At 45.7% G+C, this 15639-nt stretch overlaps 6 protein-coding genes across 6 annotated transcripts; 4 read left to right on the top strand and 2 right to left on the bottom strand.

Annotated features, from left to right (window-relative positions):
* Positions 1 to 4964: 4964 nt before the first annotated feature.
* LOC132707595 (uncharacterized) lies at positions 4965 to 5864 on the bottom strand. The gene is made up of 3 exons (XM_060679503.1): positions 5434 to 5864; positions 5165 to 5364; positions 4965 to 5103 (listed from the first exon to the last, which is right to left on the bottom strand). Exons 1-3 carry the CDS (start codon positions 5856 to 5858, stop codon positions 5003 to 5005), a joined length of 726 nt encoding a protein of 241 aa, XP_060535486.1. The 5' UTR covers positions 5859 to 5864; the 3' UTR covers positions 4965 to 5002.
* Positions 5865 to 7397: 1533 nt separating this feature from the next.
* Positions 7398 to 11283, top strand: LOC132707855 (thymus-specific serine protease-like). The gene is made up of 5 exons (XM_060679828.1): positions 7398 to 9468; positions 9519 to 9942; positions 9990 to 10433; positions 10484 to 10786; positions 10840 to 11283. The coding sequence occupies exons 1-5, from the start codon at positions 9166 to 9168 to the stop codon at positions 11025 to 11027; spliced, it is 1662 nt and encodes a 553-aa protein (XP_060535811.1). The 5' UTR covers positions 7398 to 9165; the 3' UTR covers positions 11028 to 11283.
* A 458-nt stretch (positions 11284 to 11741) lies between these two features.
* LOC132707857 (viral IAP-associated factor homolog) lies at positions 11742 to 12700 on the top strand. Its single transcript, XM_060679830.1, has 2 exons — positions 11742 to 12472; positions 12526 to 12700. Exons 1-2 carry the CDS (start codon positions 11899 to 11901, stop codon positions 12645 to 12647), a joined length of 696 nt encoding a protein of 231 aa, XP_060535813.1. The 5' UTR covers positions 11742 to 11898; the 3' UTR covers positions 12648 to 12700.
* Positions 12701 to 12827: 127 nt separating this feature from the next.
* LOC132707858 (probable small nuclear ribonucleoprotein Sm D1) lies at positions 12828 to 13441 on the top strand. Its single transcript, XM_060679831.1, has 2 exons — positions 12828 to 12976; positions 13080 to 13441. The coding sequence occupies exons 1-2, from the start codon at positions 12963 to 12965 to the stop codon at positions 13429 to 13431; spliced, it is 366 nt and encodes a 121-aa protein (XP_060535814.1). The 5' UTR covers positions 12828 to 12962; the 3' UTR covers positions 13432 to 13441.
* On the bottom strand, positions 13441 to 14082 carry LOC132707860 (uncharacterized). The gene is made up of 2 exons (XM_060679833.1): positions 13905 to 14082; positions 13441 to 13849 (listed from the first exon to the last, which is right to left on the bottom strand). Exons 1-2 carry the CDS (start codon positions 13929 to 13931, stop codon positions 13577 to 13579), a joined length of 300 nt encoding a protein of 99 aa, XP_060535816.1. The 5' UTR covers positions 13932 to 14082; the 3' UTR covers positions 13441 to 13576.
* Positions 14065 to 15631, top strand: LOC132707856 (uncharacterized). Its single transcript, XM_060679829.1, has one exon. It carries the CDS (start codon positions 14089 to 14091, stop codon positions 15601 to 15603), a length of 1515 nt encoding a protein of 504 aa, XP_060535812.1. The 5' UTR covers positions 14065 to 14088; the 3' UTR covers positions 15604 to 15631.
* Positions 15632 to 15639: the final 8 nt, after the last annotated feature.

The following is a 15639-nucleotide window of genomic DNA, read 5'->3' as shown; positions in this document are numbered from 1 at the left end:
TAGTCGTGGCGACTAATTTCTCGGACGTCGTCTCCGCGGAGGCGTCGGCGATGAAGTCACTCTTGGCGAGCTCTAGGTGCGCACCGCGCAATTCGGGCAAATTTGAAACGGTATTTTTTCGAACACGGCCGTCTTCGTAGCCGCGGCTCAAAGTTTGCGCGATCTGGTTGCGAAAATGTGACCTGGGGCACGTTCGGGAAATCGGACCTCGTCTCCGACGATCGCCCGCTGTAAATTGAGTTCTAGGTTTTTTAAGACGCGATACTAGACGTGGCCACTAATTTCTCGGACGTCGTCTCCGTGGAGGCGTCGGCGATGACCTCACTCTTGGCGAGCTCTAGGTGCGCGCCGCGCAATTCGGGTAAATTTGAGACGGTGTTTTTTCGGAAACGGCCGGGAACGTTCGGGAAGCCGGACCTCTTCTCCGACGATCACCGCTCCCAATTGAGTTCTAGGCTAATCAACTCTATACACCCTAACATACGTTTTACCATTGAAATAGGAACTAATAACTTCCCATTCTTATATATTCTTATCAATAGAAAATATACCGAAAAATGACCACGAAACCTTAATTAAAGTTGTGAGAATTTAAGTTCAATAAAAGAGAGGTGCTTAAATCCAATTGATCGTTAAGCAATACCTTTGACTGTCTCATTTTGTTAATCTCCATGGCTTCCAATAGATTTAATCTTCTACTTTTTGTGACCGTATGTAAAATATCAAAATTGTCGTCAAAAATGTGTTTTTCTGAGTTTAAGTGTGTAGCATAATTAGAATCTAGACTATTTTTTTTAAACGCTCTTTTATGTCCGTTAATGCGTTTCTTGGCTAACAAAGGACTAAGTGTAACACTGTAATTTAACTAAAGAATATAATTTCGGCGGTTGTGGATTCATAATTGTTAAAAAATATTTGTCTTTGTCACTAAATGTACTGCTTAACGATCAGATTTAAATACCTCTCCTTTATTGAACTTAAATTCTCACAACAAAATTAACTAAGGTTTTATGGTCATTTTTCTGTATATATAGTAGCAGGTAAATATTACACGTTGTTGTCGAAACAATTGTCGTGTAAAAATATATAACTTCGTGAAAATCTTTTAGTTCTTATTTATTTTGATACATGGATTGTCATCAAGTAAAAGCCACCCCAGTTCAATTCCAGAATTAAAACACCTTACCTCTACCCTTCTCTCTAATAATTTCCACATTACACATTACATGCCGCGGCCGTCTTTGTAGCTGCGGCCGAAAGTTTGCGCCATCTGGTTACGAAACTGTCACCCGGGGAACGTCCGAGAAGTCGGACTTCGTCTCCGACGAATTGAGTTCTAGGTTTATCAACACGTTACGCTAGACGTGGTGAATAATTTCTCGGACGTCGTCTCCGTGGAGGCGTCGGCGACGACTTCACTGTTTTCGAGCTCCAAGTGCGCGTCGCAATTCTTTCGACGCCGTCCGTCTTTACGGCCGTACGAGAATGACGTGGGCGTAAGAACGCGACTTGCAGGTGTGCGTCAGACTCGGCGGCGCCAACGTCTCGGACCTGGACGTGGGAACCGGCGTAGACGGTTATTAAGAAACGAGGAGGTTTTCATTTTTCGGACGCCCGGTACGTCGCGTTTGCCCAACGTCGCGAAAGAGAAAGCCCGCGCCTCTTACGCAAACGCAAAATGACAAAGAGGACCGCGCGCGCGAAGCAACAAAACCGCGAGGTTTCTCTAATCACGTCCGTCACGCAGGTGGCCCTCGCGTTAATCCACTTACCCGTGCGAAAACAAGCGAGCGTCGAAGTCATTTCCGGGCGACTTTTCCGAAGCCGCCCCCCCCCCATCGCAATGAATACATCGGTCTAGTTAACCGACCCTCTCTCGATCGAGGGTGCAGGCCTTGTGACTTATTGATCGTGGGAGGGTTGCGCGCCCGGCCGACTGCGAATCTCTACAAATGCCCTTACACATTTTAATTATGTGATTTTATTGGGTTTTATGAGCGCGGAGGGGGCGACGCTCCGTTGCGTCCCCCTGTTTCGACACGCCGGCGGTTTTAGCGACTCCCCCCGTATATACGAGGCGGAAAGACACTCGAGAACAAAGCTACGCTCATGTACTTTCCCCCCGCAGCGTATCCCGAGGGAACGCACGTGACTTCGTTACACTAATGAGTGCACGTGCGAGTCCCGTTACCCCGACCGAGAGCCCACTTTTAGATGCAATCGGTGCCGACGGGGGCGGAATTCGAGTGAAAACGCACAAATCAACCTTGCATACGCAAATACACATCGCGGAATTGATAAATCTAAGCCATACTTTAAAATCGCTATTTTATTTGCCCGCATTATCGAAAAGTTCAGTTATAACACGGTTACATGACATAGCGTACATAGCGTTAAAGCGATTTTCATAAGTGCAGATGAGCGCCATCTATCCGAAACGGTCCGAATCAACCTGAAGACAACGTAGTTGCGCGCGTCATCGCGACACGGCGCTTACGTTTCAAAATATTCGAAACTTATCTATTAACGCATTCTTAAAACGTTCTGATAATTGCAGTAGTTAAATACACGAAACGTCAGTGCAATTCATTAGTTTTGTACAAAATTGAAACGCTTTTCTTTATCGGAGCAGAGCCATCTATTGAAAAAAGCGCGAACCCATTTCAAAGTCTAAATATAGTTCCCAGCATCACGGTGCTGACTTTGTATAATAATCACGGCCATAATTAAAGCGTTTAGGCCGAACTAAGCTAGAACCCAGCGAAATGCATGTACTTCTTAACTTTTTCGAAAGCTTTAAGGCAATCTTAGTCCAACGCGTACATTATAAAACTCTTATTACTTCAATTAATGTGTTTTAAACTGTTTTTTTTTTGTTAAGCAAAGAAATAATTAAATATACGAAAAACACGTTAGTGGTTTTCTTCATTCGACGAGAGCTATCTATTCAAAAAATGTTGAACTCATTTCAAAGTCGTAATATAGTGATCCCTCATCACCACCTGACGTAAAATAAGGGCGACGACAGGATACTAAGCTAAAACACAGTAAAATTCATGTATTTGCTAAATTTTCAATTGCTCCAAAGCTATTTTTAAATACAAAATGCGCCCCATTTATTTCAAATCGCCTAATTAACACAATCATAAAAACACAGTTACGTACGTCATCATTATAAAATAGTTATTACTACAAACAATGCGTTTTTAACGTGTCAAACCGGCGAACGGTTAAATATACGAAACGCAGTTGTAACCTTTAGCTCCGATGCTATTATTTAAATGCGAGAGTGCCATCTATTAGGCGTGAAATGTACCTAGCAGAAACGTAGAAACTTAGGAAACTGGAGCAACCCAATAGGATTGCCCAATCCCATAAAACATACGTTCGCCAAAATTATCGATCGCACGTGGTCGCTTGTGACGTCAGCGAAGTCCTCTAATGGTTTTTGTGTATTAAACCGTTGTATTTTGTATTCTTTGAACAATTAAAATAATTTAAACTAGTGAGTAGTGCGCTTATGCTTGTGTTAATTGTATTTCTGTAAAAAAAAACTTGGACAAAACAGTGTTTTTCAGCTTTAACAAATACTTTAAAATTGTATGTGCTTAAGTGGCGAGAACTGAGAAATACAGTATTTTTAACCTTAAACAAAGACTTAAAAGTTTTGTGTTCGTGCTGCTTATTAGCGGTGTTACTGGTTAGAAGGTAAGGTCAAAATATTACACATAATAATATAGGTAAAGGTAAGAAACACATTTCTTTTACCTTCTCCAGCAGGATAAGCTACATAAAAAATTGGTTAGGTATGCCTGGAACGAGATGTGCGATGTATGGGTGCAATAACAACTATTTTGATGAAAAAGCAAGTTCTCGAAAATGTAGTTTTCATCGCTTTCCCAAAGGGAAAGATCTAGTATCCTGAAATATTCAGAACGAGTGGATAGTTCGATGTAGAAGAGGGGACAAACTTAATCCAGATAAAAGTTACGTCTGCTCAGTTCATTTTACTGAAAATGATCACGAAAGAGACTTACAAAATGAGTTATTAGGTTTTTTTTGTCTTGAGTAACACATTAAATTCACCACAAAATTTAAATTTTTGGTTTACCTTTAAAAAATATTCTAAAAAAACTGCTGTTCCCACCCTATTATTATTTAACAAGAAACCACCAACAGAAGCAGGATTATCTAGATCAAAAAGACTTCATTCCAAAAATGCCAAAAAAGAAGCTCACCAGGTATTGTACAAACGAGGATACATATAAATACATATTATTATTTACCTACCACCTAAAAATAGTTGTTATGTATGGACAATATTTATTTAATATATGTATTTCAAGATAATGCATATAAGCCAAACTTGATTGTAATAGTATTATTTTTACCCTACCTAAGACCCTACCCTACGCTACTTCCCAATAATTATGTTGACATTAAATGAAAATAACTAGTGATTATCCAAACAAAATGCTATATTAGCTACTCAAAATACTCAAAGTTCATCAAAACTCGGGTCAGATTCAGATTATTTCCATGCATAGTAAACGCGTTTACGATTCTTCACTTTGAAATGGTTCAAAGCTAAACGCCTTGAATTTTTGCTAGCAATTGTTGTACCTGAAAAATCGTTAGGCGTGAGAAACGAAACTGACGTGGTAAAATGACGCTTCCTGCACGTTAGATCGGTGTGCAATTAGGCATTTGACAGAAGGTAGTAGAAAAACACCATTTTTATTACTTGTAAGAATTTGAAACGCAAAATTAGCCGTCTGTCGTAAAATGTGACTGAATGGTGCAATTGCAATTTTTATTTCAATGGAAAAGCGTCATCTATTCGATAACGCGCGAAGCCGCAAATATGGTTCCGCTCGCCGTTACGAGATGGCGCTGGCGTTGCGAGATATTCAAAAACGCGCGTATAATAAACGTTTATTTATCATGTAACAACCAAACCGATACACTATATGTACAATCGATACTGGTCGGCTCGAGCGGTTCAGCCGTACGACACGGTGTAGCCCATGTTGCGCATCAGCGTCTCCTTGATAGCGGGCTGCAGTTCTTTTTGCATGTACGTCGTCAGCAAGGAGCGGATTCCTGCAAAACGAAAAACGACGCGTCACCCGGGAAGCGGGGGCGGAGCTTTCGCACGAGTCACCCTTCAAAAATATGTCCTCCATCTCGCGCGACACCTCCTCCTCCTCGTCCTCCGGGTCGTCGGGACCTTTGTGACGACGGCGGCCAAGGCCCGGCTCGCAGCCGTAGGCGTACACCGATATGAACCCGGGCTCGAGAAAATGCGAATCGGTCTTGACGTTGAACTGGCCCCGTTCCCGCCTCAGCGGTTCCGTGTGAAACCTAAAATCGACAATGGGAACCGCGAAATCGATAGAGGTCGAATCGGGCACGCGGACGGATTAGACGCACCCGATGCCGGCCTTGCGCAGGCGCAGTATCATGTTGCAGGAGTCCTCTGGGTTGGGCGCGAGGGGCTCCCTCGACACCGCCCCCTCGCCGAACAGGTTGACGCGGCCGCTGATGGTGAGGTCGTTGAATAGGAGCCTCGTGTCGAGGCTGTGGTTGATCGGGTTGAACCTGCACCTTTCGACCCTTACCCAACTCTTCGCCGACGGCAAACGGACGCGCATGTCGGTCACGTACATGTCGTAGGGGGCGGTCCGCATCTGCTGGTGCAGCGAGTACCCCTCGAGCGTCTTCTCCTTGGCCACGTGCCGTCTCCGGATCAGCTCGAGGGTGCGTTCCATCTTGTCGGTGCAGGTGCGGACGTCGTCTCCGTCGGCCGCGACGGAGACGACGGCGACGCTCGCGAGGAATAACGCGCGTAGATACATGGCGGCACTCTGACTGAGAATGACGGCGAAAACGACGTGCGCCCGGGGCCATTGTCGACGCTAAATAGAGCGTGGGGGCGGCGGCGGCGGGGCGGGGATCCGGCGCGATCTTAGGACCCCTCGGCGACGTCGTCCGCGGAAATCGGCGACGGAGACTTTCGCCGCGGTGTCTTCTTCGCGGCGTCTTTCTCTTTTCGAGACGTAATATGTACCGAGCGTTCGATTTATCCTGGTAACGCTTTAATTGGCCGTAACTTTTTTGTTTTTAAAGATGCCGACTAGTAAAAAACTAAGAAAGCCAAAACTTGAAGATTTGGATCGGGCAATGTTGCAGTGGTTCCGACAGCAACGTCTTAAAAATGTACCACCCTCTGGACCTATCGTAAAACTAAAAGCAAAAAAGATGAAACCGGTGTTAAATGTGGCAGAACTACCTTATGGAAGTGTATTCAACACATGGGTTTTAGTTTTAATTGAATCTTTTAGAGTTCGGAAATGGCGACTGGAATATCTAGAAAAAATTAGGATTTACAGAGGACAACAAAGGCCAATTATTTACTTGGATGACACCTGGTTCGACGCTTATGATACGCCGGGTTGACTCAACTGATAAGTGTAAAACAAACGCGCCATCAAAAAGAGGTAAAAGAATAACTATTTCGCATGCTGGCTCTAAAGATGGTTGGATTCCAAATGGACTTTCTCTGTCTGCGAAAAATATTAAAGATTCTTCTCTGGATTATCATGAAGACACCACCGCTGATTTATTTGAAAGTTGGTTTAAAAACAAACTAGTTCTAAACATTCCTCCTAATAGCGTCATTGTAATGGACAATGCAAGTTATCACAGTAGACAGTTGACTAAAACCCCTTCCTCGTGGGACACAAAAGCAACAATCCAAAACTACATGTAAAATAACGACATTTATTTTCACGAAGATTATACCAAAAAGCAATTAATTGAGGATCTACAAAGCTTGAACCTACAAAAGGAATACGTCTGTGATAATTATGCAAAAAATGTAGGGCATATAGTTTTGGTTAGTTAGTCCACCTTAACACTGTGTATTAAATTCCATTGAGCATATTTGACACCAACTGAAATCGGCCATTCGTCGTAATAATGTTTTTCCCCGTGTTAACTCCAATGTCCTCAAACTTATAGAAACCGAAGTTTTTAACATCCCTCCACAAAGTTGGGCAAATTCTGTTAAATATATAGAAAAAGCAGAACAATCGTATATCCATATTGCAAATAATATAGAACAAATAATAATTAGAACAGACGATGATAGCGATAGTGATACTGATATATTATGTGAATAATTTTAAGTAATTTAAGTAGGTAATAAAAATAATTTGTAATTTTGTTTTAGATTTAAACATAAATACATACATAAATGAATAAATATTGTTTAGTATCTTTCCTAACAAAACCCCAAATAATTAAATTCTAAGCAAAGTACGGACCTGTTCGGACATGGACGCTGATTTCACTGGATAGTTCAAAGGGTACTCTACGTAAAGGTACGTCATGAGAATACAGATAAATATTCGTTAGAATCTTACAATTAAACATTTTTTGAAGCTTCCTGTTTTTTAACAGTTTAAGATGTGGAGACCATGGAAAACAATACAGAATTTAGAAGACGAACTACCGTATAATCTGCGACGCTTACTGTGAATAGTGTTTTAACCCTAGAAGTGACGATTTCTTAAGTGCTTTATTATTATATATTTAATATTTTGTATATTAATAATTCGAAAAATATTGAAAATATACTTACATCCCGCTTGTTAATATAGTTAAATAAATTCCTGATCGGCAGGGTGTTCTATAAACAGTAGGCAAAGTTAGTCATGGGGTCGGTTGTAAAAGCACTATATTTCTGGTCGAAGTATAACGCGTTTTGCTGGATTCAAAACATACTTTGGCCCTTCGAGCCGGATTTGACCTGCATCCCAAAAGCGAAGACGTTTAAGACATACGTCCATACGAAGTTTTCTTTTCAATTAGAAAGCACCCCGTATATACGGGGCGATTTCGGTAGAAAGCGCGACCATTGAAATCCGAACAATGGCATTACGCAAGCACGCATTGTTTCGCAACGCGGCGGCGGCGCGAATCAAACGCGCGACGTCCTTAATCCGCGGATTTCGGCGGCTTAAGGCGGCTCGGATAACCGCGCCAGCGGCGCGCGGTGCGCCACTAGGTGTTTGACTAATTCGACTTTTTCGTAATGCCAATAAATTTTACATAATATTAATAAAGACCCAACAATAAAACGAAAATATTATTACGCACATTAAACTTTAATGCAATATGATTATTATACAGGGTTTTCACAACAAAACCAAATTTACAAACAGTTTTTAATTAAATCATGAAAACACTACACAAAATGTAGAAACATTTGAAACATTTGAAATGATTACATTTAAGTAAATTTTAAAAAAATACAGGGTGTCCCAAAAGCAACAATTTAACAAAAAAAAAGTTATTGTTATTGGATTTTTAAAAATATTTAAGTTTGTTTGCTTGAAAGAAACGAAATTAAACAAAAACAGGGTTTTTATACATCTAAAGTATCATTCAGTTAAGACTTTGGTCTGTTTTTGTTATAATTGTTTGCCATAAGAGCGTTCATTGAAGGTTTTGATTTAAAGTTAATCTTAGTGTCAAAAGAGCATAGCAAACAAACGTTATGACATAACATATTTAACAACTTCTTTCATGAATCAAATTTAAGTTACAATAGCGCTCTATAAAAAAGAGAAAACAAATTTATTTAACATTTTTCTCCGGTTTTTTTTGCCCACCCGGTAGGTTCTTTAAAAATTATTTTTATAAAATGGAGCCGGTGGGAGCAAGATTGTAACACTACATGTTACTTATCAACAGCATCCCTAAATTACGCCAAAAATTGCTTGCTTGATTGCTTGATAAATTACAAACATAGTTTTTTGGGCTATTTTTTTAATATGACTCAAAAGAACGTAGAATTTTTTTAAGGACGATTGCCTTTTAGAGTAATTTACTTAGCATAAAATTAGACTCAAAACTTTCCTTTAGTGGATTTCCGCATTTCGAATTTTATCAAAAGAAAATTTCTTTTAAAAAAATCCCCTCCACGGAAAATTGTATAAATACAACATTCCCAAAATGACACTGACAACAAACGTTACAAAATTGTTGATGACGTTTCCATGGTAACAAAACGATTTCGATTTAAATCGCTTATTTTGATTGTCGCGGCCTACTTAATTAGTCTGCGATAAGGAAAACGTTCATTGTACGAAATGTATTATGGGTTCATTTCGATACTATTTCAATACTCTTGAACGCGGGAAACGCGATCGGGAGGCGCTACGCCACTGGCGGACGACGCTAAACCCTCCGAATCATCTCGAGATCATTCAATCGATCTACGTGATGCGTTCGTTGACGATCTTCGCGCTCCTCGTCGACGTGGGCGTCTGCTTCCTCGGCAGGAAACGTCTGGGGCTGCTGCCGCCCACGGAGACGCGCGCCAGCCCGCGCGTTTCGACCGGCCGCTTTCCGCAGAGGCTCGACCACTTTAGCCACGTCGACAACCGCACCTGGCTCCAGGTACCGCCGGCGGGCTCCGCCTTTGCACGTTCACGGCGCCTTCTCCGTAGAGATACTACGTCAACGACGAGTACTTCGACGCGGCGTCGCGAGACCGCGTTTTCCTGCAGATCGGCGGCGAGTCCGCCGCCTCCGTCGGCTGGATGACCTTCGGCTCGTGGGCGGAGTCCGCCCGCGAGTACGGCGCCCTGATGTTCATGCTCGAGCACCGCTTCTACGGGGAGAGTCACCCGTTCGCCGACACCAGCGTTGAGAACCTCCGCTACCTGTCCACGCACCAGGCCCTCGAGGACGTCGCCGCCTTCGTCGCGGCCATGAACGTCGAGTACCGCCTCGCGGACGACGTCAAATGGATCCTCTTCGGCGGCTCGTACCCCGCCAGCATGGCCACGTGGCTGAGACAGAAGTACCCGCACCTGGTGGCCGGCGCCGTCGCCGCCAGCGGCCCCCTCGAAGCCGTCCTCGACTTTAGCGGTAAGTTTAGGGTCGGCGATGCGATCTCGCACCGGTCGCCCTCGCAGATTACCTCCAGGTGGTCGCGGACGACTTGCGCAGCCACAGCGAGCGCTGCGCGACGAACCTGGGGCTCGCGTTCGAACAACTCGCCGACTTCCTGGTGCCCGGCCGCGACGCCTCCGTTTACGCTTACGTGGACGGCGCGCTGGACCTCTGCAACCCGATAGAAACGAGCCTGGACGCGCCAAAGGACGTGGCGATGCTCCACGAGATGCTGGTGGACGACAACTTCGCGGCGGTGGCGCAGTACAACAAGAACTACAACCGGGCCGTGTCGGTGGACGACCTCTGCGAGATCCTCGTCGACGAGGACGCGGGCACGGTCCTCGACAGGCTGGGCGAGGTCAACAGGCTCGCGCTGAAGAGGTCGGGCAAGAGCTGCGTCGACTACAAGTACGACAACGTCGTCGCGCAGCTGCGCGACGTCACTCTCAGCCCGTCGACGATGAGTGAGTACACCGCCGGCCGCTAGATGGTGCCATTCACTCGGAATTTCCAGTGAGGCAGTGGCTGTACCAGACATGCACCGAGTTCGGTTTCTACCAAACGTCGAACCAGGAGACGAAGGTTTTCGGAGACAGACTGCCGCTGTCGTTCTTCACGGGCCTGTGCGGCGACGTCTTCGGCGACGGCTTCGACGAGGGCGTCGTTGCGGCGGCCGTCGCGACGACCAACACGCGCTACGGCGCCAAGGACGCGCGCGTCACCAATGTGGTGCACGTGCACGGCTCTTTCGACCCGTGGCATCCGCTGGGAGTGACCCGGACCCGCGACGACGCTTCCCCCGCCTTTCTGATAAACGGTATACGTGCCGGTTCGGCGGTTTCGACGATATCGAGGGTTTCTCGGTTTTAGGCACAGCGCATTGCGCCAACATGTACCCCGAGACCGACGGCGACCCGGAGGAGCTGAAGAAGGTCAGGCGCGAGGTGCACAGATTGATCGGCGTCTGGTTAAGCACGGCCAAATCGCCGGCCGTTTCGAACGATGGCTCCGCGATACCTATCGTCGCCGCCTTATCGCTAATGCTTGCACTTAAATGAATAAAACCGTTGTTATCGGCATAACTAAATCCGTAGCAAATGCGTCAAAAATTAATTTAAGCCAAGTAATGGACAGCGCCATCTCATTGCTGGTGGATTAAGTTATTTCGTGGATAAATATGACTCGTTTTGTTTCCACGTCGAAAACCTGTTACAGCAAGACCATTTAACAGACAATTTTGCAATTGCGAGAGTGGCATCTATTTCTTGTCGTTATTGTCGGCAATCAACGAAAAGAAATTATCGGCAATTAGTTTCGCGGGCAGCGCCATCTGTGCGTCGATGCACTAGTTAAACGATATCATCCTGTGGCTCGCCGCGCGTTGCTACCGTCCACACGTCGTCGATCAAGTTGCGGCGTGGTTAAATATGACACGTCGTGTTTCCAAGTCGAAAATCTGTAACCGCAAGACTATTTAACAGGCAATTTTGCAATTGCCATAGTTTATTTATCTATTTCTTGTCGTTAATGACGGCAATCAACCAAAAGAAATGATCGGCAATTAATTTCGCGGCCAGCGCCATCTGTGCGTCGACGCACCAGTTAAACGGTACCACCCTGTGGCTCGCCGCGCATTGCAACTATCGACACGCCTTCGGTCAAGTTGCAGCGTGGTTAAATATAACTCGTTGTGTTTCCACTTCGAAAATCTGTTTCCGCAAAGCTACGTAACACAAAATTTTGCAATTGTGAGAGCGGATTCACCTATTTGTTGTCGTTAATAACGGCGCTTAGTTTCTGGGGCAGCGCTATCTGTGAGTCAACCACTTAAGCGATGGCTCGCCCGCGTCATGTGGAAGATAGAACGTCTTAACCTCAACTCGCGCGATTGCCTTTTAAGTAGCGATCCGCGGTCGTGAAAAACACGAAATGCAAAATCCCAACGAGGATACGGAATGGAACGACGCGCTCCGCGCGAAAGGCATAATCCCGGCGAGGGAGAAGGAAATCACCGAGGAGCAGATCGTGTCGATACTCGAAGATACCATCGAGAAAAAGACGTCGGACGGGAAGAAGCTGGACGAGCTGGACCTCGACGAGCTCGACGAGCTCGAGGATTCGGAAGACGAGGCGGTCCTTTTGGAGTACCGAAACAAGAGGCTCGCGGAGATCAAGGCGTTGACGGAGAGGTCCAAATACGGCTTCGTCGGGGAGATATCCGCCCAGGACTATGTAAATGAAGTAAACAAGGCTGGCGAAAGCGTCTGGGTCGTTTTACACCTCTACAAGCAGGGTATACCGTTGTGCGCGTTAATTAACGAACACATGAGGCGACTCGCGCCCAGATATCCCACGGTAAAATTTTTAAAGTCCATATCGACTACTTGTATACCGAATTATCCGGACAAAAACCTGCCCACCGTGTTCGTTTACTTCGAGGGCGAACTCAAGCGGCAGATCGTCGGCTCGCTTGAGTTCAGGGGCCCTAACCTCACCCAAGAAGGTAAGTCTTTCGTCTAGAGGCACTTCCAAATGCCCACTGGGTATTTTTTTTAGAATTTGAATATCTGTTGGGTAAAACGGGAGCCATAGAGACGGAAATCAAAGAAGACCCGCGACCCAAGATTAAAGACAAGCTCATGTCCGACCTCGCGAGCACAAACGATTGGTCTTTGTGATTGTTTATAATATATGTTAATTTATTAGTTTTTCGTTGTTTTGTATTCATTCATTTGATAATATGCTGACCCTAACGCACATACATTACCAGCAAAGGTATGATGGTAAACAGATTACGGTATTTTACGAACTGTGGCTACCGACGACGAGATGGCGCCCGTGTCGACTTTTCCTTTCCAATCTATTGTTTTTAATATTTTCCGTGTTTGGACGCATATCAAAACCTACCAATCCGTGTTTGCTACTCAGCCGTCGGAAGGGGCTTGTTTGTTTGGGCATTTTTTTGTTTTAGCTTGAATCACATCGGTAGCGCGATGAAGCTAGTTAGGTGAGTGGCGGTTTTCCGTCGTACGGGCGCCTCTCGAAAGGGACGCGTCCGCGAGGAAGCCGAGTCCGACGTTTCTAACCTAAAACGCCGGGCGTCCTTTTAGGTTTCTGATGAAATTGAGCCATGAGACGGTCACCATGGAGTTGAAAAATGGCACGCAGGTGCACGGCACCATCACGGGCGTCGACGTTGCGATGAACACGCATCTCAAGGCGGTAAAGGTGACGGTGAAAAATCGTAACCCCGTTACTTTGGACACGTTAACGGTCCGCGGAAATAATATCCGGTACTACATACTGCCCGACAGTTTGCCGTTGGAGACGCTGCTGATCGACGACACCCCGAAGGCCAAAGCCAAAAAGAAAGAGAGCGCGCGCGGCGCCACCAGGGGCAGAGGCAGGGGTCGCGGCAGGGGCGGCCCGAGAGGTCGCGGCAGAGGCAGAGGCAGACGATGAGAGATTATGGGGACTAGATTTTAAATAACCGGTTAGGTTAAGCGACTCTGTAATTTGTAAGATTTTTTGAAATACACATTAGGTAAATAAAACACCTTTTTTCTCGGTCTATTCTTTCAAAAACAAAAATGGGGCGCGGACGGTTTCAAATCTCAACCCCGTTTATCAATATGTACAGCATGTACGTAGTGAATATTACAAAAACCAGGCCGCCTACGAACAGGAAGCTTCGCCGATTGTGGGTGTGCAATAAGTGAGACACTTGCTGCCTGTAAACCGCAACGACCTTCTTCGTCTCAAGCAACTCGGCCGTTATCGCCTTCACTTTCGCCTCGTTTAGTTGCTCGGTGCACAGTCTCGTTTCCAGCGCCTTTATTCTCTTCGACATATTCTTCACGGCTTCTTCCGCTAAGGAAATCTTAAAATACAACCCCGCTATGCGGTTTCGTGAGGCGCGAGCGTTCGATACGTACTTTTTGCATCAGCGTCGGCCCGGGCATGTCTCTGACCCGATGAAACGAGCCCCGTGCAGCTTTTCCGACACTTCGCGAGACCTCGCCCTTCTTCTTAATCGGAAAGGACAACGAAAGGAAGACGCGCGTCGAAATAACCTGCGAAACTATAATCGCCTTGTGGGGCGCCCCGTTTCGAATTAAAATGAAAGACGACGGTCCGGTAACGGAAGAAAAATCTTCGAAAAGGTCGAAATCACGCCTCAATGGTTACGCAGAAGATGACGGACAGCGAACGGTGCCCGCGCCAGTTAAAGTGAAAGTAGAAAGCGGCAACAGGGAGTCCTTGCTGCCGTTACCGATCAAGGTTAAGAAGGAAAAACACAAGAGTCGCGATGTCGGCCAGGAAGTATGGTTACCGGTGCCCCTAACCTTCAAAGAGGAGGCGGAGATAAACGTTAAAGTGGAGAAGAGACGCCACAGTTTCGTCACGTCCTCTAGAAACTGTAGTTTTAATGACGACGCGAGTTCTACCTCAGATGCACGGTTACCCTCCCCTATTAAAGTCAAATTCGAGAAGAGACACCAAGCTTCGTCCGCAGAAGAACAAGCGCTAGTTCCGGCACCTAAAAGGATTAAAGTCGAGGTAAATGATTTGAATTCGTCGTTGGTAGCAAAGCCGAAAAAGAAGAAAAAATCCAGGAAGGCAAAAGAGGACGATGGGGACGAATTTGAGGTAGTCCAGCGGGACTGGGAGGAAAAGGTCGAGTCTCGAAAGAAACATAAGGGTATAGAAAGCCACTCTGCTGAAGAGGAAGCGCTAGTTCCGGCACCTAAACGAACCAAAGTTGAGATAAACAATGTGGATTCATCTTTGGGAGCAACACCGAGAAAAAAGAAAAAGCCCAAGAAGACAAAAGAAGACGATGGGGAGGAGCTAGAAGAACCTCGACGAGAAAGTGACTCAGAGTCTGAGGAAATCGTTTTACCTCAGCCGGTTGAATCAAATGAGGAGTTGTTCAACAACTCTAGGGACCTGACTGCGGCTAGTTCTGTCGCCCCTTCTAAACCGGACCCGAATAACTGGCACGCCGCCCTCATGACAAAGTATCCAGGAGCTGTGGAGTACAACTTGGATGTGACTGTGCCAGAACGCGGCAGCGTGGAATACTTCATGCTGAGGTGCCCGAAAACCATCGATCCGCAATCTTTAGTGGGCGCAACCTGGGATTTGGGGTCACGGGAGGGGCTCAAGTTCAAGGTGCCGGGCCGCAAAGGCAAATACAATCTTAGGGTTCTTTCGGGCAAATCCGAGAGGGCCGTCTTTCGCGATTCGGCAGTGAAAAATGTGAGCGTTCGAAGGTTGCTCTCGATCGAAAAATACCTCAAAGATTCTGGAACGTGCGAGATTCCTACACCCGAACAAACGTCGATCCTTTTGCCCGAGAATTTGAAGGAGAGGCATCCCTTGTTCGGGCCCGTTTATAAGAAACAAATTAAACTGGACGAACGCATTAGGAAGAGGCTGCGAGAGGCGGAAAGTAATCTAAGAAGAATCAACAAAAAACTGCTTAAAAAGAGACCTAAGACAAAGATCCCCGACGATGAAGACGACTCGATTCGCAATATATTCGACGCGGTGGAACCCGCCAAGTCCGATATCGGTAATATCCAATTTAGTCCCGCCAAAAAAAAGTCGAAAAAGCACAAAACGCAATAAATGTTTAGTTGATTTTCACGTGGCTTTCATTGTCGT

This window comes from Cylas formicarius, unplaced genomic scaffold (assembly GCF_029955315.1).
Source record: "Cylas formicarius isolate icCylForm1 unplaced genomic scaffold, icCylForm1.1 PGA_scaffold_9__14_contigs__length_23061073, whole genome shotgun sequence".
NCBI lineage: Eukaryota > Metazoa > Arthropoda > Insecta > Coleoptera > Brentidae > Cylas > Cylas formicarius.
The sequence above is the reverse complement of the archived record's forward strand: the minus strand, read 5'-3'. Positions and strand labels throughout refer to the sequence as shown.